The sequence below is a fragment of the Chaetodon trifascialis genome, chromosome 15 (assembly GCF_039877785.1).
Source record: "Chaetodon trifascialis isolate fChaTrf1 chromosome 15, fChaTrf1.hap1, whole genome shotgun sequence".
NCBI lineage: Eukaryota > Metazoa > Chordata > Actinopteri > Chaetodontiformes > Chaetodontidae > Chaetodon > Chaetodon trifascialis.
Window position 1 is genome coordinate 24,972,775 of NC_092070.1, and position 22,366 is coordinate 24,995,140.

Genomic DNA, 22,366 nt, shown 5'->3' on the forward strand with positions numbered 1-22,366 from the left:
CGGTGCCTCCTGATCTTCTCGGAGCTTCACCTGCAGCAGGTGTTACAGCTGGCACAGCAGGCGGATGTAGTTTTTAATATTTATGAAGTGGCCTGTTTGGGAATCACTGCAAACAACCCTGAGAAGGTGATGAAGAAGAAGACTCCACGGGGTCGAGTCTTCGTACCGTCCCCGTCACACTTCCTGTCTTCAGCCTGACGTCTTTGCTGGAGGACCTGAGTCTTCAGACAGGTGACTCGCTTCACGCACAGATTACAGACGGACGCCTGTGACGTTTGGTCGATGTCCAAACGTCTTCCTCTTCAGTCACTCGCTGCAGCTCAGATGCAGTCTGACCAGCAGACGACCGTCCTCGTGTCTCCGTCCAGCTGTCAGTGCAGAATGATGGAGTTCAAAGGTCACTCAGCTCGTTCTGCGTCACCAACAACAGATCTGAGATCTGTGCGTTTCCTCCTGAGGCCTCTTTACGTCTGAAGACCAGTTCAAACTGGAATTACACCAGTTCGTGACTTAAGTGTTTGTCTGTGATATGAACACACGTATCAGCTTATTGATCCTGAGGAATTGATCAGGTCTGTTTGATCTGTCTGAGCTGTGATGAATGGAAACATGTGACATCAGCGTTTCCTCGCTGAGCTCGAAACACAAACAAATCCGTGGACGTCAGCGCTCTCATCTGTCCGTCTGTGTGAGTCACTGCGTCCAGTCCTTCTGTCTGTCCTGCCGGTGGGGACATGGGACAGTCCTCTGTCTGTGTGAAGCAGCTGCTAATCTGAGAGTTTATTTGTTTGTTTGACTGAAGGACGTCTTCACAGGCAGAACGGACGTGTGTGTGTGCGTGTGCATGTGTGTGTGTGGATGAAAAAATGTGACCTGTGAAGGTTTGTTTACATCACAGTCATCATCATGTCCCCGGCCTGTCAGTCAAACCTGTCCCTCAGTGGAATCACTGCACTCAAATACACATTGTGAGTGACACACTGATGTTGTCACACTTGAATATTTCCAGTTCCTCCTGCTTCGTGCTCGTATTCCTAACCCTCCTCAGCCAATAACCCGACACAAGTTTTACCTACACAACTTCCTGCTGCGTAGTTTTTTTTGGTTTTTAAGCACTGAGCTCCACCTCACACACCCACAGCGTGATCAGTAATAATCCACTGACATGATGTGTGCGGTGATACAATATGTGAAGGGGGAGTGATTATGCATAATGAGTACTTTTAGAGTATTTGTACACTGTGTATTACAGCCTGACAGAGTAAAGTCAAACGTGACGCTGCAGACTGTTGAAGTTCAGTTTGAACAGAACTGAACTGGAACCTTGAAGGAGGGACAGGTGAGCCGGGCTCACCTGTAAGGTGACGGCAGGGTCACATTTAACAGGACTGACAGAAAAGCCACCAGGTGAGCTGGAGGACGAGGCGTCAGCAGATCAATCTGAGGGCTCGTCAGATGGTCAGAGGAGAAGAAACAAAGTTCTGAAACACAAACCAGTTTCCTTCCTTTTCTCCTGAACATCACGTTATTGTTATTAAGTCATTTCAAAGCAGTTTGGGAAACAGCTCAGAGACGTGGAATGTGTCCGCGGGTCGAGACGAGACGCCGCTCTGCTGTCAGGAACCACAGGCCAACTCGGCTGCATTTCAAACATTCCTCATGTTTGTTCAGGTTTTCCAGTGAATCGCAAAAGTTCCCACAGGTGTCAAATAAGCGAAGAGGAGGAGGAGGAGGAAGAGGAGGGCTGTAAGGCAGCGTGAAGAGCGTGTCTGCAAAGTGTCCTGCAGACAGCGACATGAGTGATGAGTGATGGAGGCAAAGCAGGTGATCTGAGGTGTGGGGTGTGTCACTGGGCAGGTGACAGGTAGGGGGAGGCGTGTTTGAGCTGAAGGTGAAGCGAGCGAGGGAGAGAGAGAGGGAGGAAGGTTATTTATGCAGGTGCGCGTCGAGCATATGGACTCATCGTCATGGCTCTCCTCAAAGGGACCTGCGTGGTGGCTCTGCTGACCCTCCTCACACAAGGTAAGAGCAGTCCTCACCTGAGACACACCTGAGCCAATCATGTTTGAGAGCTGCATGAGAGGAAGATCGCTGAGGAGGAGGAAGAGTAGCTGTTACACAGCAGGGAGAAGGTGTCCGAGCAGAGTGGAAACGACTGAACGTGAGAGAGAAGAGAAGCTGAAGAGAGAAAAGTTCAGTTTGGCTGAATTCTCTAAAACAAACTTCAACGTCTGCAGTCAGAAAAAGAAAAAGAAAAACAAGATTTGTCTGAAGAGAAAAAGAAAGAATGAAAGACGAGAAATGATAACGTGCTTTTTTTCTATTTGATGATCATAAAGACAGAGAGGAGCGACTGCTGGGTCCTCTTCTTCCTCTCCTCCTCCTCCTCCTCCTCCATCCTGATCAGGAATAAAACCTGACAGCCAATCGTCTTTGAGGGACTTCTTTATGATCTAGAGTCACAAATCTAAAAAACACTTTTCACCTCATTTAAATGACGTGTTTATTCTGGATGCAGTGGACGTTTTTCTCAGTGTTTCTTGTTTAAAGCAGTTTTGAAGTCATTCTTTCATAATAATGAATATGAACTTTGACATTTAAAAAGCTTTTAAACTGAGACATACGAGCTTTCAGACGTCGTCCTGTGTCTTTCAGGTTATTAGACATTTGATTCAAAGTAAAAGATTTCAGCATTTCTGACTTGTTTCTTTGGTTTTGAGGACGTTTGGCTTTAATTCAGTTATTTTAAGAGACTGACATTCATTTTACACCCCAAACCTCCTTTAGACCTTCATATCAAGGTTTTAATGGACATCTGTGGCTTCAGGTTAAGATGAATCGAGGGATTTAAAGTGAAATTTAAACCCTTAAAATGAGAAATAGATTCCTTTTCTTTCTTTCTTTCTTTCTTTCTTTCTGTAAAGTATGATTATTTAAAGTAAAATCAAATTCCATTCCCGTCTTTCTTCTCCTCATTTTCAGCCTCTTTAAAAGGAGCTTTTGGACTCCTGAAGTCCTCTGTGTGTCTGCGGAGACGAACGTGGTGTGATCGGTAGCATTCGGTCGATCTGAGGGACAAAGTCCACTCGTTTTATCACTTAGAGACACCTGAGAAATGACATTTAGTCCAAGCTGACGTGCGTCCAGATTAGTCACTTTAATGGGTGTAATTCAGTCATTTGATCCTTCTTGTCAGTCCGTCCTTGTTGTCAGATTGAGTCTTTATGTGTGAAGCCGTTTAGAGGACGTCTTTGGACAGGTGAGACAGATTGCAGACAGATGTTTGACTGTAGCAACACACAGATTTCTGCCGTCACGGCTCAGAGGCCGGTGGCTTTCACTGTTTTCAGCAGATCCTGAACGAGGACAAACTGGACAAATCAGGACTTTTTCTGGATTTCTACCTGAGCTTTAATCCAGAGCCCCTCCCCCAATGACATCATCAGGGTTATTTCTGAAACAACGTCAAGTAATAATTGTTTTCTGGGCTGATTCCTCCTGTCGAGTCGTCTCAGAGGACGCCCGTTAACTTCAACCGTAATGTTTTTATGACATTAAAGGTCCAGTCCTATTGGAGGAAAACTGCTCCTCTGCCCACCCCCCTCTAAAAAACACTCTTTTTCTTTCTTTCTTTCTTTCTTTCTTTCTTTCTTTCTTTCTTTCTTTCTTTCTTTCTTTCTTTCTTTCTTTCTGTGTGTATTCTCTGTGTTTCCTGCCTGAACTCTGCGGCTTGTTAAAACCAGTCTGATGAGCCGTCTGAGACATCACAGATGGACTCATTAAGCAGTCAGTAACTGCACAGAGATAGACAATAAAGAAGTCAGTGACCCTGATGAATGATTCAAATGAAAGAGCTGCATCATGGGAAATGGAACGAGGTCACTCGTCCAACAAAATGTTGAGTTTAGTGAGTAAATGGAAATGAGGATGGTTGTTTCACACCTGTTTTCTGTCTCTGTTCCTCAGAGTCTCACTCGCAGCTCGACGGTAAGTCTACGCTCTTTTTTCACCTCCTGGAGTTTTTTCTTGCATTGTTATTAATGATCCTCCCAGAATCAGGATCCTGAACTCTGCCCCTGTCAGACGGCGGGGGTCCGGGGATCAGAGTAATCCTCACTCCGTGCTTTTCCCGCCCGCCTCTCCTCAGTGTGCGGTCGACCTGTGCTGAACTCCAGGATCGTCGGCGGGCAGGCGGCCCCTGAAGGCAGCTGGCCCTGGCAGGCCAGCCTGCACAGCTTCGGGAGTCACTTCTGTGGAGGATCCCTCGTTAACAGAGAATGGGTGCTGACGGCCGCTCACTGCTTCTCAAGGTGAGTGCAGCGCTCTCCGACCTGCTGCTGCCGAAGTTTAGATCCCTTTGTCAGGCTCCATACATGCTAGCCTCCAGGTGATCTGACTGTCTGCTGAGGTGCTGTTGACTGCAGCTCTGCTCTTCACGTCTGCTCCCTTCAGCACCAGCACCCGAGGCCTGGTGGTCTATCTGGGTCGCCAGAGTCAGCAGGGGTCCAACCCCAACCAGGTGTCTCGAACGGTAACGCAGATCATCAATCATCCCGACTACAACTCCAAAACCAACAACAACGACATCTGCCTCCTGAAGCTCTCCTCTCCGGTGACCTTCACCAACTACATCCTGCCCGTCTGCCTGGCAGCCGCAGGCAGCAGCCTCCACAGCGGCACCAACACCTGGGTCACCGGCTGGGGCAACGTAGGATTTGGAGGTGAGTCAAAGGAGGGCAGCTGGTTTCCTTTAAACCACTGCATCTTATTCGTCTCGTCTTATTCACTGAACTGTGCTTGCGTCTCTTTAGTGTCCCTCCCTTTCCCACAAAACCTGATGGAGGTGGAGGTGCCGGTTGTGGGGAACCGACAGTGTAACTGTGACTACGGAGAGGGAACGATCACAGACAACATGGTCTGCGCCGGGCTGCGTGCTGGAGGGAAGGACTCGTGTCAGGTGATCCTTTTTACGCATGTTTGGGTCCGAGTGTCCTCCTGCAAAGATTCCTCCTCCTAAAGGTTTCTCTCCTCAAAGGGGGATTCAGGCGGTCCGATGGTGAGCAAGCAGGACGGCCGCTGGATCCAGCAGGGAGTCGTGAGCTTTGGAAAAGCTTGTGCCTTGCCTAATTTCCCAGGAGTCTACGTCAGAGTGTCCCAGTTTCAGTCCTGGATCAACAGTCATATCGAGAGCAACCAGCCGGGCTTCGTCACCTTCACGTCCACGGGGACGGACAGTGACCTCAGCGTCACCTGTACCGGCTCGCCAGCGACAACAACCACCCTCCCTCCAGCAACCACAGCCAAACGTGGGTGCCCGCCGCGTTCACGCTCTGTAAACACTCGTCCTAACTTTAAGTTTCCCCTCAGACTCTTTCACAGATGTTTGTCTTCATACATATCGAGTACCAGCTCGTTCCAGCTCTTCACTGAGGCTGTGTGAAGTTAAACTGAGGGGGACCTTCAAACCAAAGACTCCATGTTTTATGGCTGCACCGTCCCCTCAGAGTGAAGCAAACTCTCATCCTGACATGTTGGTTTATGTGGAAACATTTACAGTGATGTTCTGTGGGTTCGACTAAACTGTGTGACACTACTGATCTCCAGCATCTGGTCAGAGTTTAAAAGACACTTTTCATTTTTCAAATCTTTGTCTGCCTCTTGTTTCCGGTCCAGCTGTGGTCTGTGGCCGAGCCCCAATGAACTCCCGCATCGTGGGAGGCAGCTCAGTGGCAACTGCTGGTCTGTGGCCGTGGATGGCCAGCCTGCAGAAGAATGGACGCCATGTGTGCGGTGGGACTCTGGTGTCCGAGGACTTCGTGTTGAGCAACGCCAACTGCTTCTCCAGGTGAGACGCCTGGAGGGACATCATGGTGATGATGAGACTGATGTAATAATGTCTTTTAATGTTTGAGCCTTTAAAGACCAGAAGGAAACGATTTTAAATGAAAATTCATGCCAGAGTTTCTGCACCTTCAGCCCTTTGACTTTTCACCAAAGCATTTCCCAGACCAGGCTGAAGTGCTGTGTGTCTGCGCTGCAGCTGAATCCATCAGACATAAATTCACGTCATTTGATGCCCCACAGCTCCCCCGTGGCGTCTGAATGGACGGTCGTTTTGGGGCGTTTGAAGCAGAAAGGATCCAACCCGTTTGAGGTGACACTGACGGTGACGAACATCACTCTGAGCAACCTCATTGGGTCTAATGTGGCCGTGCTGCGTCTGGCAACCCGGCCCACCCTGTCCGACTACATCCAGGCCATCTGCCTGGACAACGGACGAACCTTCACCGAGGGCTCGACCTGCTGGGCTGCCGGCTGGAGCGCCGGGCGAGGGGGGGGTGAGTCCATAACACACAGTTTGACACAGTGATGCTGACCCTCTGCACCAGTTCACCTGCTCAGGTGAAACATTCGGACTCCTGAGTTTGATTCAGATGTTTCATCAACTTTAGAGGAAGAAGTTCTGCAGGAGTTCCAGACGTCGGTGGTGAAATGTGGGAGCACGTCAACCAGCGACACCATCTGTACTGGACCCTTTACACTGGAGGAAGTGAGTAACGAGAGCAGGATGATAGTCCACGTCAGGCGTCCGCTTCAGTCCACCTGAAGGCCTTCAACGTGTCTGTGTTTCCTGTTTGCTCAGGGGGACTCTGGCGGTCCGTTGATGTGTAAGCTGGACGGCTCGTGGTTCCAGGCCGCGGTGCTATCAGACGGAAACAACAACACCAGGACGACACGAGCTGACCCGGGGACGGTCCACCCCAAACTGAGCCGCTTCCAGAGCTTCCTGTCGCAGACGGTGGGAACGTTCTTGTCTCCGTCCTCCGACGGCAGCACGACATCCGACTCCAACCAGACCTCCACCGCTGGGCCCGCCTCTGCTCGCTGCTCCATCTTTTTAGTCCTCCACCTCCTCGTGTCCTCCCTGTGTGTCCACCTCTTCCTGTAGACACTGTATCTGTAAAAAGGGACTTACATGATGTCACAAACACAAATGAATGTAATCGACCTGGAACCTGAGAGACGGCGCAGACTTAAAGCTGCCGTCACGAGCTCTGGGTTCTGAAGTGAAGGATGTAGAAGTGAAGAGTTGTTGAAGATGCACTGAACAAATGTAGACAGTCCGTGAGATGGTGTTGAAGCCACGTGGACCGTTAGCACACCTGCACCTGCTTGTACTGTTTTAATGCAACGTTAAATGTGTGAAGTCTTTGGAATATATATTTACTTTCTGAAGATTATTGTAACCCTTTTCAGAACAGGACTGGATTGTAGAAGTCTTACAGGAGCTTATTATAGAGGTCAAAGGGTCACAGACGGCGATCAGCTGGTCTGTCTTCTACCTCAGAGCTCATGTGCCTCAGCGCTGAACGAAAACTCACCGTTTGAGCTGCACTTTGGTGATTCTTTGGTTCATTTCCTGCTTTAAATGAAGTGAAAGTCCTCTGTTTCCCTTCCTGCTGTCAGTGCGTATCTGTGCTGCTGCTCTCACGTTTCTCTGGAAAGCAGCACAGTAACATCGGTGTCAGGCCTTTTGGTTAATTTCTACGAAATTAAAGACATATGCAGAAAATGTGTGTGTGTGTGTGTGTGTGTGTGTGTGTGTGTGTGTGTGTGTGTGTGTGAGAGACAGGTGTTTCTGTGAGGCTGGGCTTTGAGCTACATGCTAACACCAACATGCTAAGTGTGCTGCTCACAATGACAATGCTAACATCCTGATGTTCACCATCTTAGTTTAGCATGTTAGCATGCTAATTAGCAGGAGCAGAGTCCATCAGCTCTGCAGGTGTCTGGACACATTCAAATGTTGACCTGATGATGGCGCTAAAGGAAGAGTCAGAGGATCACCAGTTATTACAGGTCATCCTGAGGGGGTGCGTTTGTTTTGAGCGGCTGTGAGACGGACGGAAGGACGGAGGGATGGACGGACAGACGGAGCTCCAGAGGCCAAAGAAAGCAAAGACAAGTCCAACCTGAGGGATCCATTTTCACAACATTTCAATATTTAATAAACTTTAAAAAAAACAGAAAGTAGAAAACAACAGCACAGAGACACTTTGGTCGTTTTACATTTTCTAACATCACTGATTGGTGATCATCTAGGTTTTTCTTTAAATCATCAAACTGAATGAAGAGAATAAAACCGTTGACACAAAAGAGAACAAATGCAGATTAATCAGCTGATTAGGACAGTCCCAGACAGACTTCCCCGTCTGAATAAAGTTATTTAAAAGCTAGTGTCCGGCTGTCTGAGGCGAGGACCGAGTCTGTCTGAAGAGCCAAACTACAAAACTTCAAACGTGACGAGATTTCTCATCATCAGTGAGACAACAGAGACAAAAGGCACTTCATTAGTGTGTGTGTGCTCAGTCAAAGCCAAAGCCTGCAAGACGTCTCTCCTGATGGACTGTCCAACACACAGCGTCTGCACTTAATGTCCCTTCTCATCAAATATAAAGACATCAAACAGGATTCGTCTCCTGTCCTTCACCTGACGCTTCAAAGCGTGTCTGAGTACATTTACTGAATACTAAGGCCGGGAGATGTGACACGCATGCACGTGCGCACGCACGCACGCACGCACGCACGCACGCACGCACGCTATGCACTGATATTGAAAATGACATGATAGAGTTTCGTCCTCATCACCTGCTCCTCCTGAACACTCTGAATGTAAAGACGGCGAGCTGGAAATACCCTGTGAAAGAGGAGGGCGCCATCTGGTGGCAGGAACACAGTTCAGTCATCTTTAAAGGAGGAGGGTTCATGTTGACGCTCAGTGAGGACCCACAGCAGGGACCTGCTGGAGGTTCTGGTTTCAGGTGCTGACCATGAACAGCAGCCATGCAGTGAAGAAACACATTTAATGTACTGCAGCACTGAAGTACTCAGTCAGTCAGCTGACGGAGGCCTTCGTTCATCCTCATCCTCCACTACTTGATCCTGATCTCGAAGCAGAGGCAGTTACACGAGTCGCACTCAGGAGGCTGACAGGTGCAGGCACAGTCCCACCGGAGACACTGAAGAGACACAGGAGACACAGGAGACACAGGAGGAGGAACAGGAGGAGACACAGGAGGAGACACAGGAGGAGGAACAGGAGGAGACACAGGAAGAGACACAGGAGGAGGAACAGGAGGAGACACAGGAGACACAGGAGACACAGGAGGAGACACAGGAGGAGACACAGGAGACACAGGAGACACAGGAGACACAGGAGGAGACACAGGAGGAGACACAGGAGACACAGGAGGAGGAACAGGAGGAGGAACAGGAGGAGACACAGGAGGAGAGACACAGGAGGAGGAGAGTTGGTCATTCAAAGCTTCTCTGATGAGCTTTTCTCTAACACGCTGATTAAAACTCGTTGTACGTCAGACATTGATTAAAACACGTCAGACAGAAACTCGCCGTGTGCCTGAGCTGTGTGATCAGACGTGTCAGAGGCTCGACAATAACGCGTGTTCGACATCACTGATAACAGAGACGCAGACAAACGTCCTGCCTGGTGGAACCAGAAAGTCCTGTCCTGTCTCCTGATTTTCTCCGCAGTGAAATAAATGAACGGATGTCTGCTGAGGACTGCTTCTGATGTCATGCTGGAAACGGCTCGGCAGCGTCAGCTGCACGGCGTGAGTGTGTGATCAACGTGCTGAAGTGCTCTGATTGGACGGTACTTACTGAGGACGAAGGACACGAGCTGGTCCAACAGGAGCGCACCGTGGGCAGAGAGCAGTCACACATTTCAGCCAGTCTGAAGCACTGCTCACACACAGAGAAGGCTGGACAGCAAACGCCACAGTCTGAAGAACAACGCTCCTTCAGGAGACACAAAGCACCAATGAGCATCGCTCGCCACCAACATGTCTGCACTGCGTCCCTCGCCTGGAGACTGACGGAAACAACGAGGATAAACTGATTCCCTTTACGTCGTTGGTTCTCTGTGCAAACTGGGAGAAAATAGCCTTTCTCTTTATGAACGTTTGGACGCAGGTGAGTTCATACATCACACAGGTGAGCAGCAGCGGGCGGATCATTAGAAACGGCCATCGAGGGAAAACCAGTGTCTTTAAATACTTACGCTCAGTATTATCTGGAGGAGATGAATCATGTACAGACTTGTAACGGCGTGTTTGTTGCAGATCTGTTTGTTTGTTTAACTTCACGCTCATATAATTTCAGGTTTTTCTGATTTGTGATCTTGATGTTGAATTCTGCTCCTTTCGTCATCACTGAGCATGAAGCACAAAGAAAAACACACCTGAATGCACTTTTAATCAAAAGGTGCAATTCTAAATGAAGAGCAGTCTGATTCTGACGGTTTTGTCTGAACGCACCAATAATGACTTTTAAAGAAACTGCTGTCCTGTATTGTCAAAATTAGCTCCTTATCTCCTCTGAGTCCTTAAAGACGTTTCAGGATCGTTTTACATCGTCGGAAGAATGACTCCACGTGATTTCTGGAAAAACAAGCCGAACCCCCGTGAGTGGACTAATCTGACCGCCTGTCCAGAGCAGCAAAGTCCAAACTCAACAGATCTGCAAGAGTGAAGAAAATGACTTCTCAAAGTCTTCACGAGACACGGCTCATCAGGTGAGTCACACACCTGGGAGTGTCCACAACACAACTGTCACATTCTCCATGATCAGCAGGTTTAAGTCCAATTTCCTGTTGACTCCCCTCCACAGCAGAGCGAGACGCAGTAAACAACACATTTTATTAACTCAACACACGTTCTAAACTGTCCCCTGCTGTCCAGGTAACGGTGAGCGGACCGCAGCACTGACCTTCAGGCAGGACCGGACCCACAGCCCAACGCCCAGGACGACCATGTAGAGACTCAGAGTGATGATCAGCACTGCTGGCAGAGGGAGGGCAAGACCCCAAACAGGAAGCACCTGAAGAGAAGAGCAGCGGGATGTGACGGGACATCGAGCGGACGACAGCTGCGTCCACGTCCAGGTAAAAGCGCTCTCGCTCACCTGCATTGTCTCGTTCTGAGAAGACGCCTTCAGCCGCCACAAAGCTCACACCGTCTGTGAGAAAACAAGAGCAGAAAACAAAATGGAGTTATTTCAACCGTCCAAACAGCTGGCTCGTTTTCTGAATTTTTGGAAACGTCAACACGACACTGAAATAGTTTGTTTGCTGTCTGATCAAAGTATTTCCATGTTCCACGGTCTGGTTTCTGAAATGTGAATATTTTCTGTCTCTTCGCTGCTCTGTGACAGGAAGCTGAACATCTTTGGGCTGAGCATAAAACAAGACGTGAAGATCATCTTCAGATCAGCGGAGCCTTCGGGAGGAAGTGACGGACGTTTGCTGACGTTACATAAACAGATAATCGATTAGTTTAGCTTCAGCCCTAAAAGAAACATTTACTCAAGTATCCTGGGATCCTGTTCACGAGTGAGGGAAGGATGGAACGTGAGACTGACAGGCGGATCGGTGCAGCGGCTGCAGTAATGCGGTCGCTGTATCGGTCTGTCGTGGTAAAGAAGGAGCTGAGCCGAAAGGCGAAGCTCTCGATTTACCGGTCAATCTACGGTCCTACCCTCACCTATGGTCATGAACTTTGGGTCATGACCGAAAGAACGAGGTCCCGGATACAAGCGGCTAAAATGAGTTTCCTCCGCAGGGTGGCGGGGCGCTCCCTTAGAGATAGGGTGAGGAGCTCTGTCACCCGGGAGGAGCTCAGAGTAGAGTCGCTGCTCCTCCACATCGAGAGGAGTCAGCTGAGGTGGCTCGGGCATCTCTATCAGATGCCCCCTGGACGCCTCCCTAAGGAGGTGTTCCAGACATGTCCCACCGGGAGGAGGCCCCGGGGAAGACCCAGGACACGCTGGGGTGACTATGTCACTCGGCTGGCCTGGGAACGCCTCGGGATCCCCCCGGAAGAGCTGGAGGAAGTGTCCAGGGAGAGGGAAGTCTGGGCGTCCCTGCTCAGACTGCTCCCCCCACAACCCGGCCCCGGATAAGCGGAAGACAATGGATGGATGGACTGTCCTGAAGTACAACCTTGAGGTACTTGTATCTCCATTTTGTACTCAAACAGTGTACTTTCTACTTTAGCTTTCGTTACTACTTTCATTCAAATATCATCAGTTCAAATTAGCTCTGCCTCCACCAGCAACAACACTGAGGTGCTGATTATCATCAATGTGTCACTGATAATAGTCACTAACTCATCAGTTAACTTTACGAGCCAACAGCTTCCAACCAGGCCGAGAAAATAGAAGGTTAATATCTGCTCAAATCTCCTGTTGTCAGATTTATTTCAGAAATGTAGAAATAACAGAATGTAAAGTGAAACTGATCCCAAAATTCAACTTGCTGACTAGATAAAAGTACAGAAGTAGCTGTAGCTGTGTAGAAAGTACCCAGGTATCAGTACTTCGGTGAGGAAAGGTACTGCAGGAGTATCAAATACTGATGAAAGCTCAACAGTTAAGAAGAAGACAGACGCTGCAGCGGAGATAATTCCAGGTTTGTTAAACAGAACAAAGAATAACGTTACAGACGGACAGATCTGACTTATCGCTAGCTAACGCTGCTAACGTTAGCTAGCGTTAGCTAACACTGCTAACGGCTCACCGTCCCGCGCGGCGCTCCTGAACCTTCACACATTCTTGTGTTTCATCCTGAAGCTGGTTTATCTGAGCTAAGTCACATCTCCCTGGTTTATCGTTAATTGGAGAAAACAGCAGATTCTGCCGCCTGCAGCTGAAAACAAACGTGATGAGCTATGGCGGCGGTTGCGTTGCCATGGAGTCCCACGGCTCCCGAGAAGGGACAAAATACATGTACGGCAGCGAGGAAGGCGAACTGCACCATGACTTTCATGACACATGGAACAAGGAAAGACATCGTGCGGCAATTTTTAGGGAATAAACGTGTTTTGAACTTTAAAACTAAATATCTGTTATTAGCTTACGGAGTCTTAGATTTTACCTGATTTTTAACTTATCAAACATCTAGAAAAGTGTCCTCACTGAGTGTGTAAATGTACATTACAACCACCATGATGCTGTTTGTAAATGATGATAGCAATTGAGCTAATCAAAATGGTGCTTGAGTAAATGTGCTTGGTCATCAGATCCACACCTGCATTGAATCTTAGACGCTATTTGCACACAATGGAAATCAGCCACAAACGCACAAAAAACAGGACATGCTTATCAACTACAGAAAGTTTATTGAACCAAATGTGGATTTTGCAAAACAGGCTTGCTCTCCATCACCTTTAGTCACAGGAGCACAGTACGACCTGGCCATGGCTTTGATCTTAACTGTATCACTTCTGCATCACTTCATCTTAATGCACGCTCAGAAATTATTGCATTATAGAACTGCAAATGAAAGACCCAAGTGTCCATAACCACAGGCCATGTTACAGGCCTCACTTTGACCAAAGTAAGACCACCACTGAACGCCCATTTCATTTTAATACTTGAATTGGCAGGAAAAAAAAAAAAAATTCAAAAAAAATGTGCCATTAAATAAGAGAAATAAAAAACAATTTTGCTGGACTGGACGGGATGGTGGAGAAGGTCAGTACTTTACACCCTCACTGCCCTGTAAGCTTAGAGCGGGCAGCTGGGCGTGTAAACGACGTGGGAAGCTGAAACAAACCAACAGGAGGGAAGTCGTTTTAAGCAGCCCACTACAGAAACTCATCCCTGCAGCAAACACCTTCAGAGAAACCCGCTTCCCTCCTCCCACCTTTAGCCTCTGTTCTTCTAAATTTACCCACTTCAACCACAAACAGTTATAAAGTCTATGACCTGTCCGTACACACCCAGCCCCCACCCCGTTCCCCATGACACCACTCCACTCCAACATATGGACACTCATCGTTTTATTTAAACACCTTCAAGTACAAAACAAAAGTTACACGAAACGTGCCTTTGGGTGCCGTCTTACTCTGGCACAAGAACCTAAAAAGAAAAAAATTAAAAAAGGAAATAAACGAGGGGGAAAGGAAGGAGGAAGTGTGTGAGGGTCATCACCACTCATCCCTGATGTTGTGTGGAGCTGCAGTGGTGCGTCTTTGTGAGAGCGAGCCTGCCCCCCGGTGTTGTAGGGAGGCGATGGTGTTACAAAGTCCCATGTTTGTCAGAGGTAATTCACGTGTTAGCTAGTAGGAGCTGGTGGGGCTGCAAGGGGGGAAAGGAAGAGCAACAGCAGCACATAGGAGGGAAGGGGGTGGGTTGGGGGGTGAGGGGGGAGTTTAATGGTCTTCAAGGAAAGAAGGGGGGAGAGGGTTGCTAGCAGCTTCTAGAAGCCGTGGACTTTGAGCTGCTCCTCCTTGGCCAGGTCAACCTGCAAAGAACAAACGAGAGATTGATTAATGAAAATAACTTGGCCTCCAGCTGGTCCCTCAACCTTTGAAGTCAGCGCTGTCCCTCACAAAAACAGGCAACCCTGTCGAACCAGACAAGTCTGATCAGGTGTAAAAAGACATTTTCATCAAACCCACCTCCATGATGAAGTGGCAGATATTCTTACGCTGGTCTCCCTGAAGCTGGATCACTTCACCATACTCTGGGTGCTCAATCACTGTCCCATTGCAAGCAAATTTCTGTTAGGGGCAAAAGGAGCGTAACAATAGTCAGTGTAAGCTGGACCAGAAAGCAGGGACACACCATCCACACTGGCCAAAAGATGGCAGCATGCCGTAAACAGCACCACGAACAAAGACTGGCAGTGCTTATTCTTGGTTTCAAGTGTCATACCTTCTTGAAGGCTTTCACTAGCTTCTTCTTGTCATAGTCGGCAGCAATGCCCTGGACAGTGGTGAGGGTCTTCCTGCCGTTCCGCTGTTGGATTCTTATGTGGATGTAGTCGTCTGTCCCGGCTGGGAGGCGGTCATCACCCTTAGTTGCATCAGCAAAGGGGTCTGGAGAGGAAAGAGTGTCAGAAGACAATAGCATTGTTAGAGCCAACAAAACAAGAAAAAATAAAGAAAGGATCGAGGTAAAGACACGAATGGAGGTCACCCATCTATTAGATTTTACCATTTACGCAATTGTCTGTCCCATTTTGGCCATGCTCCTCCTTTTCTACAGACTACGCTGCCAAATCAGCTCTACATCTTCCCTGTGTTGTCATCTGGCAGATCTCTTTGGACGGGTCATGTTTCAGACGAACTGCGCAGACGTACATGCTAAATTTACAGCTTAACAGCTTAGGGGCAGCGCTAGCCACCGCTAAGTGCTAACGTTAGCCTTCAGGCACAAACAAAAAAAAAATCACGGCCGTCATGACACGACGACTTCCGTCTTCACTTGGTGTACCAAAGCCCACAATTTATCAAAACTAAAAAATGACGTGTTTTTCTAGCAGTAATACGACTTCCTTCGCACCGCAAACACATTTAAAGAATAAGCTAGCGGGCTGGAAGCAATGTTTAGGCCTAATGGCGGCCGTTTCACGGTTAGCGAAGGCCCGCTAGTCGACCAAAATCGAAGTCCATAATGTCAAATATATACACTGAAGTTAATTGCGAGTTGCACGTATACGTCAAATTGATTACAGTAATTAACACGTGTAGTGATGAATAATCAAATGGAATAAAACGTCGAAGTAGAAGCTTATTAGCCTCTCTACCAGTCGCCCTTCCCCCACCTTGTCGAACGTTTCAGCTTGATAGAAAAATTACTTACCAAAAGTTTGGAGGTTCTGGATACCGGACATACGATAAGATTTGCTTTCCTTTCGTATGATAACTTGGTTAGCGAGCGGTTTGTCGGCTAACTTTGACTTTTTGTCGTTTTTAGAATTCGCCTTTTCACGGGGAGGACGCTCGGCCTACAGCGACGGCTCTCACAAAATGGAGTACACCAAGCTCGGGGAACAGAAAAACAAGGCTTTATAGCCCCGCCCCGAAAAACGTCAGCACGTATGAATGGCACGTCGTCAGCAGCCACGCCCTATTGTTTCTCAATTTCTGGAAAGCTGACGTCATAATTTAGTCATCATTTTAACTGGAATTTTACCAACCCATTTTAATCGACTTTCTTGAAATATTTTATATCAGATCATGTGATTTTCTCCTAATTTTAACAAAATGCTGCACATGATTCCAGTGGTGGACAGTAACTAAGTACACTTTTTCAGATATCATATATTTTTAGATCCCTTTTCACAAGAGTGACCCAGTCTTCATCCTCTTTACTTTGATTTTGTATTTCTATCCGACAGAATTTTGATCAATCAGACTGGCTGTTACTTGTGAATGAGGGGAGATGATGGGGTCTCTGTCCTTTCAATGCTTCAACTTTTTCAGCAACAGATTATGTGTGGTTAAATGGATGGGATGAGAAACAGTTTAGAATACAATAATGAAATGAAACTATTTGACATCTAAACATCAACACTGGCAGGGCAAGACAAATATGGCCAGAAAACATTTTCAGCCTCAAGGGTTTGGTAATAATTTTATATTATTATGTATTTATATTATAAAGTGCTCCTAGTTAAATTTGGCTTTGATATAAGTTAGCTGATTTTCAGTGAAAAAATACCTTTAAAATGTAATCCCCAGTTTACAAAACCATCCAAGGTGAAGTTTTGGTTTGGTGAGTGGGCAGATTTCTCTATGTAGGACAGTTCAAAGGAAAAGATTTGACGTGCCTCTGGGAATCCGGTCTGACTTGTTTATAATATACATGTGTGGGTTTTGGTTATCAGCACGCAGAAGAATGTGCCCAAAGTTGGATGAGTGTTTGTATGGACGCCCAGTATTCATCTGATCTGTCAGGCCCTGCAGTGGGTATCAGGGTGTGCCCTAAAATCTACTGAGCCCACCCCGGGCGTCGTTTTCTAGCCCTAATGTACCTTCACGCTGCCTTTAAATCCTACCTTCAACAAAGCAAAGAGCAGCCACTCTGCAGCTTAACCTGGCACTGGAGCCACACTGAATCTGCTTAGGATGAACTTCATCAGCCAGCTCCACTGACGTGACAGGCAGTTTAATGGCCTGCGCAGTTGTCCAAACACCATCCCTGCCCATCACTTTTGATTAGTAATGTCCTTTGACTTGTTCTAGCAAAGCAAAGCACGTAGTTTCAACATGAAGTTGTGTCTGAGTGTAGGCAAGCAGGTAAGTGGGCAGCAGAACACCCACACACTCACCTCTGACTACATCACCAGCTAATAGCATGCTAGCTAACAGCCAGCTAAGTTCCACTCAGTTGTGGCTACATCACCAGCTAACAGCATGCTAGCTAACGACGAGCTAAGTAAAACTCACCCCTGACTACATCACCAGTTAATAGCATGCTAGCTAACAGCCAGCTAAGTTCCACTCACTTGTGGCTACATCACCAGCTAATAGTATGCTAGCTAACAACTACCTATGTTGTACTCACTTGAGGCCACATCACTAGCTAACAGCATGCTAGCTAACAAGCATCTAGGTAAAACTCACCTGTGACTACATCACTAGCTAACGGCATGCTAGCTAACAACCATCAAGGTAAAGACTCACCTGTAACTATATCACTAGCTTACAGCATGCTAGCTAACAGCCAGCTAAGATTTACTCACTTCTGACTACAACACCAGCTAACAGCATACTAACAACCAGCCAGCAATTGCTTCTCAATACCCTAAACAACAAGCCTAACACCTTACTTCACCATGGCAAGCAACAAAGGCTACACTCCTGCATGCTACATCTGCAGCTAACATGCTTGCTTACAACAAGCAGATAAGAACATGCTAAGTTAACTAGCATGCAACACACAATAGGATGTTGCTTATATTGTTGAACTTGTGATACATGTTTGTGTCAGTGTAAGATCTGAGACAGTTAGCATCCATGATGGCCTTGTTGGGATGTTTCAACAGAACATCTGCAGTCCAGAGACCCAGAGCTCCAGACTGTGATGATGAGGAAGAGTCAGACTGAAGCTGCTAAGTCTGCAACAGTGAACAGCGTCCTGAGCAGAACGGCTTTTCATTGTCTGACATGTTTGTCCTCAGTGCCACAGGAGTGCCAGGTGGAAAAGGACACCTGAATGATCTAGATGTGGCTGTTGTTGATACTCCCAGTCTGTTTGGAGGTAAATCTCCATGTCTGTTACTCTTTGTATTTTGTGTACTTGTGTGCAAGTGCAGTGTTTACAATTGTGGGAAATAATTAAGCATCAGTTCTTGAGATGCTTCACTAATAACCAAAGATGTCAATCTGCTGGTGGCGCGAGGTCACAGGATCAGTTGAGCCAGTCCGTCCAGTAGAAACTCATCAGAATTTATCCTCACAGAAGCTTGAACATCTGTTGCAAGACTCATGAAAACCAGTCCAATAGCATCTCATTGTAATTTCATTTTGAAGCATTTCATTGTGATGCAGCGTTCAGTTGTACCACAGCAGCGGTCCTTTCACTGCATGCATGTAAATGTACACACACATAAAAAAGAAGAGGCCATCATAGAGAAAACACCAAAATCTTTAATGAAAGTCATATTTGTCATTGATGACCATGTGGGAAAAAATGACTGTACAAAGGGTGAAGCTGTAGCAACTGCACCACTGGAGGTCACAGGAGCATTCTGGAGAATACTGGATACATCCAAGCACTCAGCAGAGCAACACGCCACCTTAACAGCTAACCAGCAATACTCAACTGCTACACAACTGCGCCTAGTGCACAAAAAAACAAACAAAAACAACAAAAAAAAACACACAAGCAGGATTAGGATCAGAAATGAAAAAGAAAAAAGACACTTCAGCCCTGTGAAATCAAACCCATGATTTAAAATCCATTAAGACATCTGACTGACCTGAAACATTCATTTAGACTTTCAGTTTTATTCATTTCTCTGTATATGTTCCATATGAAATCACATTTAACATTCAATCACTGCAGTTAGGATGATCAGCTGTGCCGTCGACAGCTGTGGAATTTAAAGAGGAGGAGGAAGAGGAGGAGGAGGCAGGCGACTGAGCTTTAGAGCGAATCGTTTCATGAAATGGCTGCATTAACTGCTGTGGATTATTTCACTGCGGATGCTTTTTGTCTCATTCTCAATAAGAAACAGAGTAGAGAACGGCGTGATTGGATGCTCGACCTGAGGTGTCCACCTGTCCTGACACCACGGCCTGCACCACACAGAGAGATGCACGTGTTGGCTAGAAACGTTGGAATCATCTGTTCACTTCCTGAAACGATCACATCAAAAAGCAGTCGGCCTCTGTAAACACTCCTCACTGGACTGAAGTGGTCACCAAATGTCTGCCACCAGTAATAAAGAAATGAAGGGTGGTTGTGAGGCTTAGCGAAAAAGCTGAACTATGTAGTCGCTTCCTGATGTGCTGCAGCGTGAGGAGAGCAGCAGTACAAGTGAAGCATGAGCGTACGTGTGTTATCTCGTGTTCGCATTACAAAAGCAAGTCTGCACAGAATTCATCTCCACAGCAAACTCAGTTATCAGCCTTAGAAACATGTCATGAAGAAATAAAATCACAGCACATCAATGAAATGAAAAAGCCCTTTTGTGGCCAAATGGATAAAAGAAACCGAATCATGGAAGACACAATAATAACCTTTTACAGCAGGACACTGTTGTTCTGGTGGGATCCAGTCCTGGACTTTGAGTTCTGAAGTCACCTGAAAAACGTCAGAACAACAACAGTTAGGAACATCTCTTCACTTCCTCTGTGGATCTGAACCAGTGACACTGCGTTTCACAGTCAGCACCTCGAACACCTGTGCAGGTTTTTACCCTCGCATTTAACCTGCCGACTGTTTGATCGTCGTTTGATCGTTTCAAGCTTTTCTGAGCAGAAACTAAAACGGTCTTTGGAACCAACTTCTCAAACACGACGACACCTTTTTCTTTTTAATGCCGTTAACAGAACACCTCTGAATTTCGGACAGTTGGTTGGACTAAACAATATATTTTAAGACATTTTGAGCTCTGGGAACTTGTGAGGATTCATTTTCTGACATTAAAAAGATTCAATCGAACGAACGATCAGCAGGTTAATCGATCATGACAACTATCGTTAGTCGCAGCCCTTTTCACAAACTTGGACTAATCAGTGATCCTCAGAACACAGGTTCGATACCTACTGGGCGAGACCGCAGCGAGCAAGCCAAAATGATAGAGCTGCTTTGTGAGGCCGGTGTGTTTTCAGGAGCTCCTGCTGACATGTTGTACATTAAAAAACAGCATTCGTTCGGTTTTTGAGTCAGATGCTTAAAGCAGAGCGTGGCATCGATCACAGCCGTCGTCTCCCACAGCAGTCTACCTGAACACACCGTCACCAACGTTTTCAGTGGAAGTCTGTCGTGTTGACAATGTGGTAGATATTAGACAATGGAAGTGAACAAACACAGTGGGACTGACGTGGCAGGGGAGGGGGACAAACCTCAGTGTCTCTTAAGCAGCAGCACCTGGATGGGGACGTGACCTGGGGGACAGTGTCATGCCCCGCGGTGGACAGAGGGACGTACCTCAACACCAAACCCCAACGCTGACTGCCTCAGAAACCCTGACCAGCAGCCGGCACCTGTGGGCAGCTCACCACACACCGTCTAACAGCTCGGACTGCCTCGGCTCAGCTCGTTAGCAAAGAGGACGCCGCAGCTCGAGGAGGACAGAATTCCACATGTGGTTTACTGTCAGAGCGCTTCTTAAAAAACACTGTGCTCAGTACTGAGTGATATGATGAGCTTGAACTCTGGGTCTGACAGAAATTGTGACTGAGCTGCAGTTTGCAGGGAAAGGATCCGTGAAGCTTCGTTAACATGCTAAACTCAGTGGCTGCAGACAGATTTTAACTGGACTCCCATCCTGGTACTGACAACATTAACAAAGACTGGAAACAGGATTTTAATTCAAACCAACATCTTTCAAAACTCACCGTTGCTGATGTGCTGGGCTCTACGGGGATTCACCTCCATTTTCTGCTGCCGACCTGGGCTGGCTTTTGGATCTCGACCTGGACCCTCTTTTGGAGGAAGGGGTACGGCTTCTGGACCTGGACCTGGACTTGGACTTGGACTTGGACTTGGATTTAGACTTAGACTTGGACTTGGACTTGGACTTGGATTTGGACCGGGACCTGGATCTAGACCTGGAACGAGATTGGGACTTGGCCTTGGTCTTCTTGTCCCTGGGAGAGTGGGACTTGGATCGGGAGTAGGACCGGGACCTGGACTTGCTGTAGCGGGATCGGCTTCGGGAGCGAGAGCGGCTCCTGCTGCGGGATCTGCTGCGTCTCCTGTGTCTCGGGCTGGGGGAATAACTGGGAACATCCAGAGTTAAGTTACCATCAACAGCTGGGACTGAACTGAGGAAATCACGACCTGCAAAGACCCCTGAGTGGAGCCATGCTGATACTGAAGATGAGGGCGTCAAATAAGATTATTATTGACAGAGAAAACCTCGAAAGTCACAGTCTGTCACTAACGTCACTCACTCCGTTAACTCCTGGGTAAAATAATCTCCATCAGCTTTGTTTGCTGTCTCTGATCTGTACCGAATCTGCCCCCTTTGTTTGATGGACAATGGGTCTTCATTAACTGCTCCCAACAAAAGGTAAACTCTTCAATGGAGTCTGGCAACAGACCGTCCATTTCACTAAAGGGGGGGCTATCTAACGTGCAGGTAAGTGCTCATTCTTACCTTCTGCTTCGGCGTCCATGGCCGCTGTACCTCCTGGTCGGACCTCCTCGCCGGCCTCCCCCTCCTCCTCCTCCCCCTCCTCCATAGTGGGAATCGGGGGGTCTACCGTACCGGGCCATCTGGACCCGCAACTCGCGTCCATCCAGCAGCGCGCCGTCCATGGCGTCCATCGCATCCTCGGCGTCCCGTTTGTCGTGGAAGCGCACAAACGCGAAACCGCGACTTTCTTTCGTGTAGCGGTCTCGGGGAATGTAGACGTCCCCGACTCGGCCATACTTCTCGAATACACGCCTGAGGGTTTCTGGCGATGTTCGGTACGTTAAGTTATCCACTTTGAGGGAAGTCATGCCGTCGACGTCTGGCGGAGCCCTACCGTAACTCATGGTGATTAGCCTCTGAGGCCTGGTAGCCTTCCGCAGAACAGTTTAAATCTCGGCGACGACACAGCCTTGTTGTGTGTAAAAGTCCACACACGCGGACACGAGGGTGTGATTTAAACGGAGCCGCCGTGCCTGCGGGCTATTTTAAACTGGACAATCGCAAAATAAGCAACTTCTTTCAGCACAACTCCACGCACACCGTCCTCCTCGAGGAGAGTCGATCTCCGCAGATACTCTAAGTTGTCTACAACCGCCCAAAACCAGCAACGTGAACTTCTTCTACTCTAGAAATTTGTATTATACGCGCCGTGTTAGCGCCCCCTGGTGGGATTACTTTAATTTTATT

The 22,366-nt window shown here is 47.6% G+C and overlaps 4 protein-coding genes across 8 annotated transcripts; 1 reads left to right on the top strand and 3 right to left on the bottom strand.

The window, feature by feature from the left end:
• Positions 1 to 1,924: 1,924 nt before the first annotated feature.
• Positions 1,925 to 7,569, top strand: LOC139343606 (serine protease 48-like). The gene is made up of 10 exons (XM_070981345.1): positions 1,925 to 2,022; positions 3,967 to 3,987; positions 4,148 to 4,310; positions 4,453 to 4,721; positions 4,812 to 4,957; positions 5,036 to 5,306; positions 5,674 to 5,845; positions 6,085 to 6,338; positions 6,453 to 6,550; positions 6,644 to 7,569. Exons 1-10 carry the CDS (start codon positions 1,968 to 1,970, stop codon positions 6,947 to 6,949), a joined length of 1,755 nt encoding a protein of 584 aa, XP_070837446.1. The 5' UTR covers positions 1,925 to 1,967; the 3' UTR covers positions 6,950 to 7,569.
• A 406-nt stretch (positions 7,570 to 7,975) lies between these two features.
• On the bottom strand, positions 7,976 to 12,776 carry LOC139343598 (keratin-associated protein 5-5-like). The gene is made up of 5 exons (XM_070981332.1): positions 12,596 to 12,776; positions 10,984 to 11,037; positions 10,789 to 10,899; positions 9,682 to 9,819; positions 7,976 to 9,020 (listed from the first exon to the last, which is right to left on the bottom strand). Exons 2-5 carry the CDS (start codon positions 10,987 to 10,989, stop codon positions 8,934 to 8,936), a joined length of 342 nt encoding a protein of 113 aa, XP_070837433.1. The 5' UTR covers positions 10,990 to 11,037; positions 12,596 to 12,776; the 3' UTR covers positions 7,976 to 8,933.
• Positions 12,777 to 13,173: 397 nt separating this feature from the next.
• eif1 (eukaryotic translation initiation factor 1) lies at positions 13,174 to 15,849 on the bottom strand. The gene is made up of 4 exons (XM_070981331.1): positions 15,667 to 15,849; positions 14,737 to 14,900; positions 14,481 to 14,582; positions 13,174 to 14,323 (listed from the first exon to the last, which is right to left on the bottom strand). The coding sequence occupies exons 1-4, from the start codon at positions 15,695 to 15,697 to the stop codon at positions 14,279 to 14,281; spliced, it is 342 nt and encodes a 113-aa protein (XP_070837432.1). The 5' UTR covers positions 15,698 to 15,849; the 3' UTR covers positions 13,174 to 14,278.
• A 2,589-nt stretch (positions 15,850 to 18,438) lies between these two features.
• Positions 18,439 to 22,288, bottom strand: srsf2b (serine and arginine rich splicing factor 2b). Of its 5 annotated transcripts, none has more exons than XR_011603106.1 (4): positions 21,641 to 22,288; positions 20,877 to 21,260; positions 19,554 to 19,617; positions 18,439 to 18,650 (listed from the first exon to the last, which is right to left on the bottom strand). XR_011603106.1 is itself a non-coding variant. In XM_070981329.1 (4 exons), the coding sequence occupies exons 1-3, from the start codon at positions 22,021 to 22,023 to the stop codon at positions 20,897 to 20,899; spliced, it is 705 nt and encodes a 234-aa protein (XP_070837430.1). In that variant the 5' UTR covers positions 22,024 to 22,288; the 3' UTR covers positions 18,439 to 19,617; positions 20,877 to 20,896. The 5 variants fall into 5 exon arrangements, 4 of the variants coding, with proteins under 4 accessions (XP_070837430.1, XP_070837429.1, XP_070837428.1 ...); XM_070981329.1 differs by having other exon boundaries at positions 18,439 to 19,617; positions 20,877 to 20,999; positions 21,042 to 21,260; XM_070981328.1 differs by having other exon boundaries at positions 18,439 to 19,617; positions 20,877 to 20,999; positions 21,036 to 21,260.
• Positions 22,289 to 22,366: the final 78 nt, after the last annotated feature.